This window comes from Protopterus annectens, chromosome 5.part0, assembly GCF_019279795.1.
Source record: "Protopterus annectens isolate FY-2018-M chromosome 5.part0, PAN1.0, whole genome shotgun sequence".
In the NCBI taxonomy this organism is placed as follows: domain Eukaryota; kingdom Metazoa; phylum Chordata; order Ceratodontiformes; family Protopteridae; genus Protopterus; species Protopterus annectens.
In genome coordinates, this window is record NC_056735.1 from 49383199 (window position 1) to 49400780 (window position 17582).

Below are 17582 nucleotides of genomic sequence, written 5' to 3' on the forward strand. Positions count from 1 at the left end.
ATTTCTTTACATGAATAACTCATAACATAACGTGTAAGACATAATGTTGCACTAACAAAACAGGTTCAAATTTTATGACATAATAAAATAACTGTAGAAATAATAAGTTACATATATTTATTCACTATCATAACCAGACAGTATTAGTATTAATCTATTTCATATGTACACGACTGATGGTTTTACTTTGATATAGACTTTTTATTGTATGCAGTGAAGGCAAGATTTAAATGCCAGTTAAAAAACAAATACATTTTTAATATCACTTAGTAAAAAAAGGATTGGTATTGTAGTTCTGTTGTGAAAAAGTAGGTGGTAACCTTTTTCTAAAGTGGGTTGAATAAATGAATTATTTGCTCTTCATAGGCTGGCATTTCTCCAATGGTCTACTGGAATGAAGTTCAAGAACCAAGCCCTGACTACGTGATGACAGAAGTCCCACCATATCCCGAAGAAGATCAAATGAAATACAAACCCAAACTCTGCTTTCTTGAGAAAAGCCCTGTTGGTTATGGTTTCCATATGAATGCTATCCGAGGTACCTTAGGGCAATTTATTAAGGAGGTAAGACTGGCAAAGTCTGGAGAATAGCATTTTCCTGTAATTATTACCTATTAAACTGTAAGCTGCTTAGGCTGTGCTCTGCGCTACTTATAAAGAGGAATAGGGCAAAAAAACAAAGAAAGCAACTTCTTAGCAGAACAAAAAGAAACTGATGCTAAGGTTATGGTATCTGAAAATAAAAAGCTGACAGCATAAGAACATAGCTAAGACAATAGTAAAGAACAGCATGAAAAAATCGCTCAACATTTTCCTGCTAGGTACCACATGATACACATCAGAATAAGTCATTAAGAAGACTAGCCTAGTTTTGAGCATGGTTTCCAGCAAAAACGTTTCATTGCCAGCCTCAGGGGCCACCTATGACAATACATGGGCCTTATTCAGGAACAAATTTCATCAGTGCCGCATGACCACAACTATTATCAGGGATCAAATCTGGGTCTAGAAACCTTGTTATGTGGTAGATTCTTACACAGCAACACTGCCATTCCTGAGAAACCTCAGCCAGAAATAACAGATAGAAAACTGTCATTAGCAGTAGTTTCCAAGCTGTTGTGTCCACAGATGTGGCACAGTTTGACAAGTTCCAGTAAAAATACTATACTTAATGCGCCTTGGATTGCAGTTTCTGTACAAATCACAGATATTCTAGGGTTAATAAAAAGACAGTTAGATAGCTAATCACACAGACTTCACCTTCTGTACCAGAAAGAGATCCATACGTCTTCAGTAGGCAGTTATATTAGAATTAACGCTGTCAGTCAGTTCACTAAAATACCAATTCATGCAAATGAGCACTGCAAAAGTGAGTTCTCCTTACTCCTATGTTGCACTGATCCCTGAGGGAGAGAAAACAGCCTACAAGGGCACAAAATATTAAAATGTCTTTTTTCACATGTAGATACCTAAATTAATCAGAATAGAAGGCTCTGTGTGAGAGGAAAACTGTAAGCACAGATAAATGATCTGATCCAAAAATGTGCTGATATACCATGCCTCTCCAAGATTTCTCTACACTGAGAAGTACCAGAGATGAATTCTGCATAGATAAAATACATTTGTCTGTAAACAATCATAGTAAAAGAGAATATTGCCAGAACCTTCTTGTAATCTTCTGTTTGTGTAGCCCAAATGGTCTTATAAGGAGTCAGGATCTAAAAAGGGAAACGCATATTCAAAAAGCAAACCTGTCATGCAGAATACACCATCAGAGTTTGTGTACCATGCGTGCCCACATCTTTACTTTTTTTTAAAACTGAAAGTAATTTTATAGTCTTTTGAAGTACTTCACAAAATATGTCTGTATAAAATAAAACTGTGATTGCCATGACTACATATAATTTCACAAGTTTATAATTCTAATGTAACCTTCATTTCATCTTTTACAACATGATAACCGTTAACCAGAATGAATCTATTGTAGCATTAATATAGTGAACACGTTGACTACGTCTGCATTTTTAGAAGTGAGATAATTGTTATCTCTATGAAAAGTATCTGTATTGTGCAAGATCAGGTAGATGCTGTTTTTCTTTTTTTTTTTTTGCTCTTAGAAGTGTTAAAGGAAAATCATACTGCAGGAAATCTTTTTTTCTGAGATCAGATGTAGTATTTTCAAAAGCTGCTGAATATGTAGGATGGGAAATATAATTCAGTTGTCACAGCCAGAGCAACAGAATTTTGTCTGAAACAAACAAAAATCTGCCAATGCTAAATATCTGTGAAACAGCTGCTGTTTCTCATTCTTTATTCATTCACTGTTATCACTTGCCCATCTGTTAAAATAAATATATTTTTATTATTTATTAATTGACATTTGTTAACCGGGTTAGTCCAGCTGGGCCAGGAGCCCATTTTCAGTGGAGACCTGAGGAGAAAAGCTCCAATTACAGACAGATTAAGTATACATAACAATTTAGTGTACAATTAAAAACATACATAACAGTTTGGTGTACGATTAAAAACAATCATTAATTGGCTAACGCTACAAGTTGACATATATTCTGAATTGCAAAGGAAAACAAACAAAATTATTTTCCTTTTTTTTTTTTTTATCCTGTGTGTGTGATGTGAGTATCTGTTTTATAACTATTGTAGTAAGGTGTATAGCAGGATTCATGAAAGAGTGGAAGGGGTGGAATGAAACCTGTTTACTTTGAACAGGATGGCTGAGTAAAACTTGCGATGCATTTAACGGAATTAATTCATTTATTTGTTGATTTTTTTTCATGACATCTGCTCTGATAAGAGTTAAAGTGGTAACAAGTATAGCAGGATATGCCAGCTATCCCTAGCCCCAGTAAGGGTCTCCAACTCATCATCTGGCAAACTGAGAGCTATATCCCCTCCAGCGTCTACTTCATCTGCCTCAGAGTCTCCTCGTAGTGGGAAAGGCAAGGCACAGCTCCCATGGTTGACACCAATGCAGGCATCCTCAAGAGGTTTCCAGGTTGATTCAACTGACACAGAAAATAAAAAAAAGCAGCGGCGACACTCCCAGTTCCTTCCGGACTGCGGCTGTCCTCACTCTGTTTATGAGAGTGACCCAGCTACAGTGTGATAGAAACGAATTTCTGACACGTCCCTATTATTTCAGTTACTATTCAAAGCTCATGCCTGTAGTTGAAGATACAGAATACATAGTGAAGGGTAAATGGAGAGCTTCATCCTCTGAGTCAGTTCCTGCATCCTCCATCACAGCATGCTCAATGTTAGTAGTACCACTGCTACAGCACTGATTCCTCCCCATCAATGTCCTGACCTCCTGTAGATTCATTGGTGAACAAAACTCATTTAAGATATTTAAACTCACCCTCACCTGCGGCGAGTATTTCGCTCTTTTCTATCATGGAATAGAGATTTCTGATTAGTAGTTGCTGATTTTCATCCCACTTCACACTCAGCAGTGACTTGTCCCATTGCATGCTGGAAATAGCAGTCACTTGAGGCTAAGAGGACAGCATGATCTACAGTCAGCAAAGGTGTGACCCTCATATCCTGAAACTGGACGTTGTACAAACAGTAGCTGTGCCTTGATAACTTGTTCATGCAAATCACAATCAGGAAGGGAGGCAAGTCACAGTCATGGTGGAGTCTCACACCAACCTAGAATGTTGTAGATGTAAGGTGAGAATATGGATACAACTCCAGCTCCTCAAATACAGGGACTGAAAGGCATACAGCAGCCCTGGGGATCCCATAGTGTTACAACACTTCACAACACAACACATTTGAGGTGCATGGTCACATGCCTTTTCCAAGTACACAAAACACATTTCGACAGTACTGGCAAACTCTTATGACCCCCTCCAACATCTGAGGAAGTAGAAAGAGTTGATCCACTGTTTCACAGCCAAAAGAAAATCTACATTACTCATTCTAAGTCAAAGGCTTGAGTATTGGATAAAGTCACCTTTCCAACACCATGACATGTACTTTCCCAGGTAGACTCAGAACTGTTATATCTTTATAACTGGAACCCCCACCCCCATCTTAAAAATAGAAATCACAACTCAATTTTTCCAGTTGAATGCATTGTTTCAGTCTTCTGTGCAACATTAAAAAGGCATACTAATTATTAGACTCCAGCAATGTCAATCACTGTCAACATTTCTAGATAGATTTCAGTTACTTCCACCATCTTGCCACAACAAAAATGTTTAATTGCTGCTGTGACCTCATTTTTCAAAATCGATCCATTTTCACCATCTGATTCTGGCATGGCCTCCTCAAAGAAGGTGTGTCGACTAAATTCAGGAGATCCACAAAGTGTTCCTTCCAGTTCTTGACAGTGTCCCCAGTTAAGATGAGCAGTCCTTTACCCTTGCTGAGAAGAGCCTAACTATAAACCCAGCACTCATTAATGAGTCATTGGATGATCTCACAGTAATTTTCCATGACCTTGATAAACTCCTTCTATACCTAGGTGTCAGCTTGGTGACCACTGCAGCTGCTGCTATCAAGGATTGTTAGTATCTGTCAGTCATATGTAGAGGCTTGCTTGCTAACATTTCATTAAAAGAGTCTTTATTTAACCTGAGAGCTTCTATTACTTCTGGTATGCAGCTGCATATCCTACAATTACTGCCATGACACACACCAGCCACCTTCACAGCACACCTCCATGCTAGTGCTTCACATACTGAGGTCTTGAACAAGTCCCATTTAAAGACTACATCCTTAATCTTCCCATAGTGGTTATTTATAGGGAAGGCTTATTACCTTTATCTCAGTTTATGTCCCCCCAGCAGCCTGAAAATTGATGCTTTTAGAATGATGAGTGGCTGGGTTTATTTCTAAGAGGGTCTAGTGTTCTGGAGTGCAGAAAAAAAAACAGAATATGTATATTGAACAAGTTCATTCTAGTCCCCTTATGAACAGGTTGCCATTTCAGATAAATCTGTAAGCAGACAATTCAGGGTGATGAATAATCTTTAAGCAGACAATTCTGGGTGATGAATATGCTGGATGTTCGTATTGTTCTCAGATGCCATACCTGTCATTATACATATACATCCTATAGACACAGAGCCTTTTCAAAAATCGACAAAATGTGGGTCTTTATGCATCATGTTCACAGGGTTACCTGCTTTGATTACAGCTCATTTTTACTGCCTGACCACACCCCCCTCCTTATTACTTCTGGTATTGGATCAGATATGTTACATTTCTACTCACTGACCACACCCCCTCCTTATTACTTTTGGTATTGAATCAGATATGTTACATTTCTATTCCCTGACCACACCCCCCTCCTTATTACTTTTGGTATTGGATCAGATATGTTATATTTCTACTCCCTGACCTCACCCCCCTCCTTATTACTTTTGGTATTGGATCAGATATGTTACATTTCTACTGCCTGACCACACCCCCTCCTTATTACTTTTGGTATTGGATCAGATATATTACATTTCTACTCCCTGACCATATCCCCCTCCTTATTACTTCTGGTATTGGATCAGATATGTTATATTTCTACTCTCTGACCACACCCCCCTCCTTATTACTTTTGGTATTGGATCAGATATGTTACATTTCTACTCCCTGACCACACCCCCCCCCCCTCCTTATTACTTCTGGTATTGGATCAGATATGTTAGGAAGACAGTGGAAACTTAATTTATATTTTCACCATGGTGAGCAATACTGTAGCTATTCTGTTCTCTTAATTAAGAATAACTTATTATTGGGGATATTAGCCACCCTAGGGTAGCAGAAAGTTGGGACCAAGTTAAGGACATTTTTGCTTCAGTACTGTGAAAGTTCACAGGTGATAGGATGAAATGTACACATGAGAAGTTGTTAAAGTCTCAGCAAAAGCTGCTGAAGGCACAGCACAGGACTATGGGCGAGAATGAAGGATCATGTAAGGAACTGATAGCTTCTCACCACTATGAACTTATTAAGTCCTCCAACTTAAAAATAGGCAGTGCAGTTAAAATCATTTGATAGTTCTACTTCCTCCCTTAAATACTTGGCCTTGAGGCTTAGGAACCTTAAGACATCCAGGTCAGTTACTAAACTGAAGGAGCCACATAGTGGTTTAATTAACTCCCCTTCAAATGTACTGGAGATGTTTGCATCACACTTTAAGTCTTTATACAGGATTAAACAAGACAATTCATACTCATGTAGGGAAATGGATTTGCTTTTGTCATCAACTAAACTTCCATGTCTTACACTAAACCATATAGATGAGTTAATAAAGGAAGTTTCCCCACAGGAAATTGAAATAGTGTACAGGAATTTGGCTAAGGGGAAATGCCAGGTTCAAAAAGCCTGCCATTAGAAAAATATAATCACAATATGTAAAACTTTTTTATAAGGTTTTCAGAATTAACACATTCTATTTTGTAAAATGGATAATTTCCCCACTTGGGAAATGGCAGTCATCTTAGTAAAACTAAAACCGAGAAATGACGCCACCTCAGGTTGCCTCCTGCCATCCTATTTCAATGTTAAACCATGATTATAAGCTATATATGGTAATGCTGGCAAACAGGATAGCAAAGTTCCTGCCATTGCTTATACACCCAGGTCAAACATGTTTATGCTTGATCAATCTAAATCTGACAGTTTACTGAAAACATCTGTAGTGATTGAGGATGCTTGTGGGACAGGCAGTACTCCTTTACTGGACAATCTGGATGCAGAAAAATCATTCAATTGAGTTCAATGGGATTATCTCTTCTTGGTAATGGAAAATATGGCATCCCTTAATCGGTTCATTATTATCACGTGGAGACTATACACTGGGTCACTGATAAGGGTGAAATCTGGTTCTAGTCTACCTCTGAGGGATGTGACAAGGATGCCCTCTTTCCCTTCTCTTGCTTGGACTTTACGTTAAGCCCTTAGCTCTGCTTCTGCTTAATGCCCCCATAGCAGGGTACTAAATTGTCATGCGGTCCAGTAAATTAGCACTGTATGCCAATAACAAATGTACGAGATTGACAATTCCTGGTTAGGGGAATATAAACTTTTCCATGGGGATTATGTGATCTTAAAGTTAGAACTTATAATTAGCAGGAAAAAACAATGCTTTCATTGTGTGTTTTTTTTTAATTTTGCATGAGCACAAGATTAATTCTCTGCACATGAGATGTAGCATGTCTACGTGCATAATGTCGACCAGTTTGTTTGGACATTATGCATGTCGACATAATTGGTATTCAATCAATTTAAGCAGCTCTCTCTCTCTCTCTCTCTCTATATATATATATATATATATATATATATATATATATATATAGGTGTAGTACACTATACTGAAATTGATGTCTACAGTGCTGAAATCAAAATATCGAAAAATGGAATGTCAGCAGCTACTGCACATATTCCAAGAATTAATCTTGGAGCAGCCAAACCCAGAAACAAGTTATTTGCATAGGGGCAAACCCCCTGAACCTCCCACACCCTCTGCTAATTACATATACTAGCTCAGCTATTGCACAATCTCTGGGCAAAGGCTTATTTCTCTATTGAGGGATTGTCAGTGTCACACACAGGTCAACTATCTGTTTTACCCAACCAAACAGATGTTGATTTTTGTGTCCATTCACGTAAACAGATGAAAACTCCGAAATATATAAGCATATGTGTGTGTGTGTGTGTGTGTGTGTGTGTGTGTGTGTGTGTGTGTGTGTGTTTGTTTGTGTGTGTGTATGTATATATATATATATATATATATATATATATATATATATATATATATATATATATATATAGGTGTAGGGCATTGGATTGAACATCCAGTACCCAAACACACAGTAGGTCAACGTCAAATCGTTGCACACAGAGAGATCGGTACTTTCTTTGCATGCTCCAGGCATTACCCTTGAGTGGAGTAAACCAAAGCCAAGTGTATTTGCAGGGGGGTAAGACCTCTGCACCCCCACATCCCTTGCTAATCATATATACTTAACTGCAAGATTGATCCCTAGGGAAAGGAAATATTCACTTACTTGGGGATTGTCAATCTCGCACACTTGTTGAATCCCTGTCTGTGTCATACAAATGGTGTTGACTTACGATGTGTCAGGGTATTGCATATATGACCCAGTGACATACACCCATGCATATATATGTATATATAGATATATATATATATATATATATATATATATATATATATATATATATATATATATATCAGCTATATTTATATATGTGTGTGTGTATATATATATATATATATATATATATATATATCTACATATATATATATATATACACACACATATATATACATATCTATGTATATATATATATATATATATATATGTATGTATATATATATATGTGTGTGTGTTCCTGAATATTAATATGAAAGAGAACTAAAAATACTTTAATTTAAATAAAATAGATGCAGTTTAAACAACTTGACTTTATGTGTAGTGCCCTGTCTGCAGCTTGTGAGTCCCGCTTCAACCCGTATCCATGTTTCTTTTCAGGTGCTATTTAGTGCTCTTTGTCACTGCTTTATTCTTTAATACACCCTGGTTTTTCCTCACATATTTCTGTAAAAAAGAATGACAAAATTATGTATTAATGCGTGCATAGGTATTTAAATAGCATTGGAAATAATGAAAACTGAAAATGCCAAGGTAGAAACATAAAAACATATTAAAAACCATGTTATTTAAGCCTACTAGCATTTTCAGGTGAAATAAGCTTAGTATTTTAGCGTATTTTTACATTATGTAGTGACTATTTAAGCTTATTTTTACATTATGAAGTGACTATTTAAGGTAAGAAGCAGTCTTATTGTACATTTTTAGAATATTAAACTGGAATAACTTATTTTTGTTTTTATATTTTATAAAATAGGTCTAATTTTTAAATTATTTTATTTTTAATTTTCAGGTGAAAACCTTAAGGCAAAAAAAATTATATTGTGTCTGCACATATCTGAAAATAAATAATTAACTAAAATGACAGAGTTATATTAAGGTCATGCCTGTCTTCTTGGCAGATCTTGCTAACAAGAACAAATATATCACTAAAATAAGCTAAGATGTAGGAAAACCTGCTACACCGTGGTAGAAATTCTTTCAGATATTTAAAAAATATTTGGTCAATGCATCTAGTTTTATAACACAGACATCTTTATTAATTCTGATGAGCACTTCTGTTCCAATAAGAACCTCCTCAGATCATTTCTAACAGTGCTGACAATTTTCATGTTTATAAACATTTAGGGTTCTTTGAGGGTGGTGAAGCAGGAACGGGATAGTATTGTCATTTAAATCCAGTATCAGAATTAGGTTAGGATGGTTAAGCTGATGTCCAGTCAGGAGTCTGGAGACTGTGCACAATGGTGGTTGAGATGCCTAGTTGGAGCCAAGCTAGAGTGGACCTTTGGTATTTGGGGTTGGGGGGGGTTGGGCCATTGGAACTCAGATTTTACATGTTTTAAACTTGCATTCACTGGTTTACACTTTCTACCCACACTTCCTCTTTTCAAAGGGTTCCGGTGAACGCGGACATGATGCTTGCTGTTATTCCATTCAGTCAGGGCCAGTGTTAGCATGTTGGGGACCACAAGCAAATGTCAAGTTTGGACCACACTGGATACTCCTAATCTAAGTATCATCATGTCACTGCCACCCCTCCTAAGAAATCTTTTAGTTCATGCTTTTAGGAGTAGTTTGCACACTATGTTGGCCCACCTCTCAGGGGGACAGTTACAGTTACTAGCATTTAGTTGCAACAATTAAACATTACAACAGCTTTATGTAAAGGAATGGATGTAGGTGAAATAGTGCCCTAGATGCTGCCTTCTGTTTCATACACACACACACACACACACACACACACACACACACACACACACACACACACACACACACACACACACACACAGCCTTCAGTGTTGCCCTCTGCCCCCCCCTCCATTTTGAGCTCCCCACACCATGCATATTATATTTTTCTTCCTTTTCTTGCATTTTGACTTATTCTTCAGCTTTTGCAAGAAGCCATGCCTTCTAGGTATGCTCAAATGCATTTTACAGTTGTTTTTTCTTTTTTGTACATCCTTTTTATTCAGTGATAACCTGAACAGAAATTATAGTTAAAGGAAGTTATTCAGGGTTCCCATTCGACTTTATTTTTTCCTTGCAACCTTTCAAAACACATTTTTTGACCAAGAGAGTAATAACCATTTAGGAAATAATTCAATTAAGCTGGGGTCCCCAGAAGCCATATGGTTAATGTCTGGGAAGCATTTTAGAGCCTTTCCCAACCTTTTAATCCAATGGCCGGCCTCAGCTAACAACATCAGGATTTCAAGGAAGATGAAAGTTATGCCCAAGGCTTAATGTTCAAATTAATTAAAACTTTTAAAGTGGGAATGTTCCTGTACCCCTATCACATAAACTCATTAACACCATCTCTCATGCACTATATAACTTAACCTTCTATCACTGTGCTCTCTTACCCTTTGCCTCTACTTCCTTTCCTACCCTATACCGCATAAACTTCGCCCCAACCCACTCCCTTTCTCCACTACATGCCACTTTTTACCTCTTCTACCTCACCTTCCTCTCTCTGTCCTCTCTCCATATTTCTAACTTCCCCCAAAAAATCTGTACATAAATATTTTACTTACATGTTTTTTTTTATCTGAAATATCAGTACTTTTAATATGTTCAGACTACATGAACATCACCTTTGTAAATCATTACCTAGGATTAGAAATGTTATGTCTTTTTTGTAACAAACTGTATATTATCTCTGTATTTGTCACTGTTCTACGACTTTATTTACTTTTGTATAACTATTGTAAAATTGTCTATATCATGTGGTGCTTTTCTCCCCAGGCCTCCACTGAAAACGGGCTCTTCCAGGCCCAGTGGACTATCCCGGTCATCAAACTGTAAAAAATAATAAATAAATACATCTGACAAAATAGCAGCACTCAATAAACTAACAAGACAGTTGCTATGAGGATACAGTTATGTATTTCAAGTGAATATTGTCATTCATATATACAGCATGCCTCCTCACTCCACATCCCTACCCCCACCAAAGGCAGCCACTTGTATACAAGCCTGATGTGTAATGTGAAAAAATAATAATGATTATAATAATGTATTTCACTTTGTTGCTCCTAAACATTGCACTGCCCCTACCTAAGCTATAGTAAGCTTCTTTGTAAACCTCAGTGGTCTGTGAGAAAAGTAAAAGAAATAATGATGACACTGTCCCAACCCAACACAAGCTATAATGACTTCCTGTACACAACTCTAAGGTTGGATTCTAACGAAAAGTTTAAATAATAACCACGTCATCCCTAACCTTCCACATATCCTGCAGCAACCATTGGTACATACCTCTAAGCAGGGCTGGTTTTAGAAAGGGTGAGACTAAGGGGAAAGGCCACTACTAAATCCATATCAAACTACATTTATACAGTCTGGGGTATGTGGGCTACCAGACTCCTAGAAGCTCCAAAAGTCTTAATACTCTGTGCCAGATAAAAAAAATCAGTGATTTTTTTTTTCACACACACACACACACACACACACACACACACACACACACACACACACACACACACAGATTTTGCACTAATTACAAAAAATGGCAATATCTTGTGCAATACTGGTACAGCCATACCAGATCAGACACTGTTATTTAGCAATTGATAGAGTAAGTTACTTTTATTTACCTCGTTGAGGAATAATTCATATCTGTCTTTGAGGAATAATTCATACCTGTCACTGTCCCTGATTTCACAGAATGTTCCCAATTTTGCCTCATAATTTGCTCTGTCTCTTAAAAAAGTTTGATTGCTGATAAACCGTTCAGGGTTACAGACAATCAAAAATCCAGACAGAGTTTCATACTTCACATTGTCCAACAAAATGCATTTTGATGTAAAATGTTATTCTATTAACTTTATAAATGAACTAGAGTAATATTTTAAACATGTTTCTGATTTTGAGCCTTCATTCTGCTAATATTTTTGGCTTTGCTCAAAATCCTTGAACAAGGAAGTTGAAAGTTAGAGTATCTGGTGTTCTGTCCATATTTATAAAACTCCCTAATAGAGGAGCATCAGTTCTTCTTAAAATCCAAGATAAGCACTGAGATCGGTCCTCTAGACCGCTGAACTCCAGCTCTTATCTTGATCATGCTCATTCACTGATAACTGGTTTTATCCTAATAGGGTCATATCACAACACTGTTTCAGATAAAGAACGTAATTGGAAGATGAATAACCATTTTTTTCCCCAACCAGAAGCAGCAACGTTTGTGGGGCTATAACACGTCAAGGATGATTAAAAGGGGTCTCCCTGCAACCTTGGGTATTGCAGGTGACTAAAGCCAGATATAACATTAGTTTTAGTGTTGAAAATGCACAGCAACAGGATTAATTAAGTGATGGACACTAGGTCAGTGGTAAAACAATTTTATGAAATTGTGAAGCCTTTTGCTTGACAACACAGTTACTATAACTAGAGATACGTTTGGATTTTAAAGGAGATATAATTAAGAGTTATTATTACACACTTAGTTTATTAAGTACACAAAACTACTGCACTAGCTTTGGTTGATTTGACAAACATGTTGTGAAATGTCAAAATAAGATAACTGGCTATGGTTGGGGGCCGCCAGCAACTGCTGGGTTCACTGCTACCTAAAACTGGTTATGCATCCAGTCATACAGAAATATGCAAATCATGGAGGACCCCACCATCGATCACCATCCTAAGCTCACATCCAATCATAGTCAACATTGAAATCAAGGCACGCCTAACTGCACCTGTCACCATCCTTGGCTCATGCACCACCACCCCTGCCCCTACATGGAGTAAGAGGGAAAAAAAACCTTCTACTCTGCAAACGTCAATCTTCAAATAGTGGTTCGAGCTGTAAAAAAAGCTGGCGTGAGGAAGAGGGACTAGAAGGCTAATGATAAGTCACTCCCCTCAGAGAGAAGAGGCTAATGTGTTCCATGGGGAGCACCACATGCAGCCCTCAATGCCAGCATGATGTAGACTAGAAGGCTAATGATAAGTCACTCCCCTCGGAGAGAAGAGGCTAATGTGTTCCATGGGGAGCACCATATGCAGCCCTCAATGCCAGCATGATGTAGACTAGAAGGCTAATGATAACTCACTGAGAGGCTAATGTGTTCCATGGGGAGCACCACATGCAGCCCTCAATGCCAGCATGATGTAGACTAGAAGGCTAATGATAAGTCACTCCCCTCGGAGAGAAGAGGCTAATGTGTTCCATCATGCAGCCCTCAATGCCAGCATGATGTAGACTAGAAGGCTAATGATAACTCACTTGTTCCATGGGGAGCACCACATGCAGCCCTTAATGCCAGCATGATGTAGACTAGAAGGCCAATGATAACTCACTCCCTAATGTGTTCCATGGGGAGCACCACATGCAGCCCTCAATGCCAGCATGATGTAGACTAGAAGGCTAATGATAACTCGAGGCTAATGTGTTCCATGGGGAGGACCACATGCAGCCCTCAATGCCAGCATGATGTAGACTAGAAGGCTAATGATAACTCACTAGAGGCTAATGTGTTCCATGGGGAGCACCACATGCAGCCCTCAATGCCAGCATGATGTAGACTAGAAGGCTAATGATAACCTCCCACCGGAGAGAAGAGGCTAATGTGTTCCATGGGGAGCACCACATGCAGCCCTCAATGCCAGCATGACGTAGACTAGAAGGCTAATGATAACTCACTCCCCTCGGAGAGAAGAGGCTAATGTGTTCCATGGGGAGCACCACATGCAGCCCTCAATGCCAGCATGATGTAGACTAGAAGGCTAATGATAACTCACTCCCTCGGAGAGAAGAGGCTAATGTGTTCCATGGGGAGCACCACATGCAGCCCTCAATGCCAGCATGATGTAGACTAGAAGGCTAATGATAACTCACTCCCCTTGGAGAGAAGAGGCTAATGTGTTCCATGGGGAGCACCACATGCAGCCCTCAATGCCAGCATGATGTAGACTAGAAGGCTAATGATAACTCACTCCCCTCGGAGAGAAGAGGCTAATGTGTTCCATGGGGAGCACCACATGCAGCCCTCAATGCCAGCATGATGTAGACTAGAAGGCCAATGATAACTCACTCCCCTCGGAGAAGAGGCTAATGTGTTCCATGGGGAGCACCACATGCAGCCCTCAATGCCAGCATGATGTAGACTAGAAGGCTAATGATAACTCACTCCCCTCGGAGAGAAGAGGCTAATGTGTTCCATGGGGAGCACCACATGCAGCCCTCAATGCCAGCATGATGTAGACTAGAAGGCTAATGATAACTCACTCCCCTCGGAGAAGAGGCTAATGTGTTCCATGGGGAGCACCACATGCAGCCCTCAATGCCAGCATGATGTAGACTAGAAGGCCAATGATAACTCACTCCCCTTGGAGAGAAGAGGCTAATGTGTTCCATGGGGAGCACCACATGCAGCCCTCAATGCCAGCATGATGTAGACTAGAAGGCTAATGATAACTCACTCCCCTCGGAGAGAAGAGGCTAATGTGTTCCATGGGGAGCACCACATGCAGCCCTCAATGCCAGCATGATGTAGACTAGAAGGCTAATGATAACTCACTCCCCTCGGAAGAGGCTAATGTGTTCCATGGGGAGCACCACATGCAGCCCTCAATGCCAGCATGATGTAGACTAGAAGGCTAATGATAACTCACTCCCCTCGGAGAGAAGAGGCTAATGTGTTCCATGGGGAGCACCACATGCAGCCCTCAATGCCAGCATGATGTAGACATCACAACCACAGATGTCATGCTGGAGCTAAAACACAGACATCCTGATCCCACCATGGATGATTGAACCACACTGGTCTCATGGGAAAGGAATGAGCTATTGGGCTGTTATCCCTTGACAAACAAATAGGTAAACAGAGTGATGGGGGAGACTAGATGGTCAGAATGGGCATTGATTCAAGAAGTTTATAAATCATCCCCCCGTGCCACTCCTCCCCCCTCACCAGTCAATAGCCTTTGTCTGCCTCACATTATTTCCTTACAGTGATCTGTTGACATCTGTACCATGTTGTATATATTGTATATAGTTAACTTCTGTGTACCCATATCTTACTTTTGATATCTTTTACACTTTGTGCTCTTTCCTTTCACTTTTCACTTTCTTCATCCTCCCTCCTTATGCTCCTCAGCCCTTTGTTGTCTCTCATACTGTATACTTTGCTATTATTACTATTTATTCATTGCTGTCTTCACAAAATGTTTTTTCTGTTCATAATACTTCTTGTTAACTTGCTTTTCTAGTGTCATTTATATCTTTTGTGGCTGAGACTGAAATAGGCCCATTTGGATCAGTGCTCTACCCTGTTTACCAAACTGAATAAATAAATAAATAATGACTTTGCCATATTATACCTTGAGAAATCCACAGTGACATTTCACTCAGATTATAAAGGCCTTCTTTTGGCCTTGTTGTGGGTGAGAAAACATCTAGAAATAGCTCTTGTTACCTGGAACTAGATAAAATAACACGGGTGATGCGCAAATCCTTTCTCTCTTTCAACAAGCGATGTGAAAACACTTAAAATTTGTTAATAAATATGAATACTACAAAGAAAATTATCAACACTCTTGTGTCAATACTACAAACACTATTCTGTTAGAATAAAGATAAAAGCATGCATGTACCTTTCCAGTTTTGTTTTGCCTGCAACCATTTTCTAGGGGTCAGTCTTTCTACTTTTACCTTCCGGATGGTTGATTTTTGCTCTGCTTCTGTGGCTGTAATCTGCTGCAGCCACACAAATGTGAGTCAAACACTTAAGTTTCTACCACCCATAGAACAGCCTTCCCACCAAACTCTTTAGAACCTCAGTCAGTAAAGCCCGCATGCTCACAAAAAGAATTTAAAATATATCTGGGATTAGATAATGCAGACCCATTACTCGTTAGGTAGTGCAGATAACGCACTAAACCCAAGCTAATATCAAGCTGGTATGCCAGAAGTTAGGGGAGGCCTAGTAAAGATATTAGGAAAAAAAGAAGGTATGTCATCATCCCACATAGCTTTCACCCTAGCCATAAACTGCCCTCAGATTATCCAGACCAGATTCTGCTAAAACAGCTACCCCCCCCAAAAAAAAAACACACACACAAATGCTATCTGCAGTTCTGTTTCTGTTAAACCCCTTGAAACTTTGACTAGCTCAGTTTTAACTTCACAGGTGGGTTCAGTTTAATTTCCAGCATGCATATTATTGCAGAATGTGATCTTCACAGATGTGAAACTCCTCTTTTCATTTTAATCATGTTTAAGAAACAACGTTACATTGAATTACAGTTACTTGGCGGCCGAAGGAGAGAATAAGACTATCTAGTCTGTCTTTCTACCTTCACTCCATTCCTTTCTTCACTCTCACCTCATCTGAACCTCTTCCCATGTCCTCTTCAATGCCTTTGTGGATTCCATCTCCATCGTTCATCCTGGAAGTCCATTCCATGGATCTATAACCCTCTCCATGGAGAACTACTTTCGCAGATTCAAGCAACAATTGGTTTCTACAATCTGCTTTCTGTGTTTCCCCTTCTCCCAATCTATGCATTTACCATTTAGGAACCTCCCTCCTTTCATATATTATTGCCATGATCTTTTTCACCCATACTATGCTCCTATCATCTCCTGTGTTCTCAGATGGGAAGAGCTTCAGCTTTTCCAATCTCTAGTCATACCCTTTCCCCTTCATCCCATGCACCCCATTTTCTGGTCTTCCTCTGGACTCCTAACAGATTCATATCCCTGTCCTTCTTTGGCCTCCAGAACTGCACCCAATACTCAAGGCATGACCTAACCACAGCCTTGTATATGAGAAGCATTACTTTTTATAGGTTCTAGAATCTACTCTCCTGACGAACCCCAAGCAGTCTACATGCTCACAACCAAGTGCAGGACTTTGCATTCTTCTGCACTGAACCTCAGCTTCTGCCTTTCAGTTCACCAGAACAGGTTTTCTGAATCTTTTCTCAAAATCTTTCTCCTTCCTATCATCCTCTGCTGCAATTATCTTTGTGTTATCATGAAAAAGGTGGTTGATCCTTTACTTTATTGCTCTCACAAACTACAGACCCATCACAATACTCCCTCCCCTTGCCAGAATTCTCGAGAAATGTATACACTCACAAATCCTTCTCTATCTCATGAAAAATAACCTCCTCTCAGATATTCAACATATCTTCAGACCCAATTATAGCACCACGTCTGCCCTAATTAGCTTCACAGACATAGTCAAGCACTCTAGAAACAATCTTTATGTATCATCAGTTTTACTAGACATGTCAAAAGCATTTGACACTGTCTCACACCAAAAATTCTGTACCAACTGGCCACATTAAACTTCTCACAATCCACCATAGCATGGTTCCATAGCTACTTGTCAGATAGACAGCAAGCTGTTAAATAACAAGACAATATATCCTCACTCTTACCCATCTCAGTAGACATACCCCAAGGTTCCATACTTGGTCCACTTCTTTTTACAA

General features: G+C 39.0%; 1 protein-coding gene across 1 annotated transcript in view; it reads left to right on the forward strand.

Moving 5' to 3' along the window:
• Positions 1-17582, forward strand: part of PDZK1 (PDZ domain containing 1) — a 550816-nt gene that overhangs the window by 482004 nt on the left and 51230 nt on the right. Inside the window, exon 7 of the mRNA XM_044072128.1 lies at positions 367-564. Coding sequence (XP_043928063.1) covers positions 367-564 — 198 coding nt within the window. The remainder of the gene's footprint in view (positions 1-366; positions 565-17582) is intronic.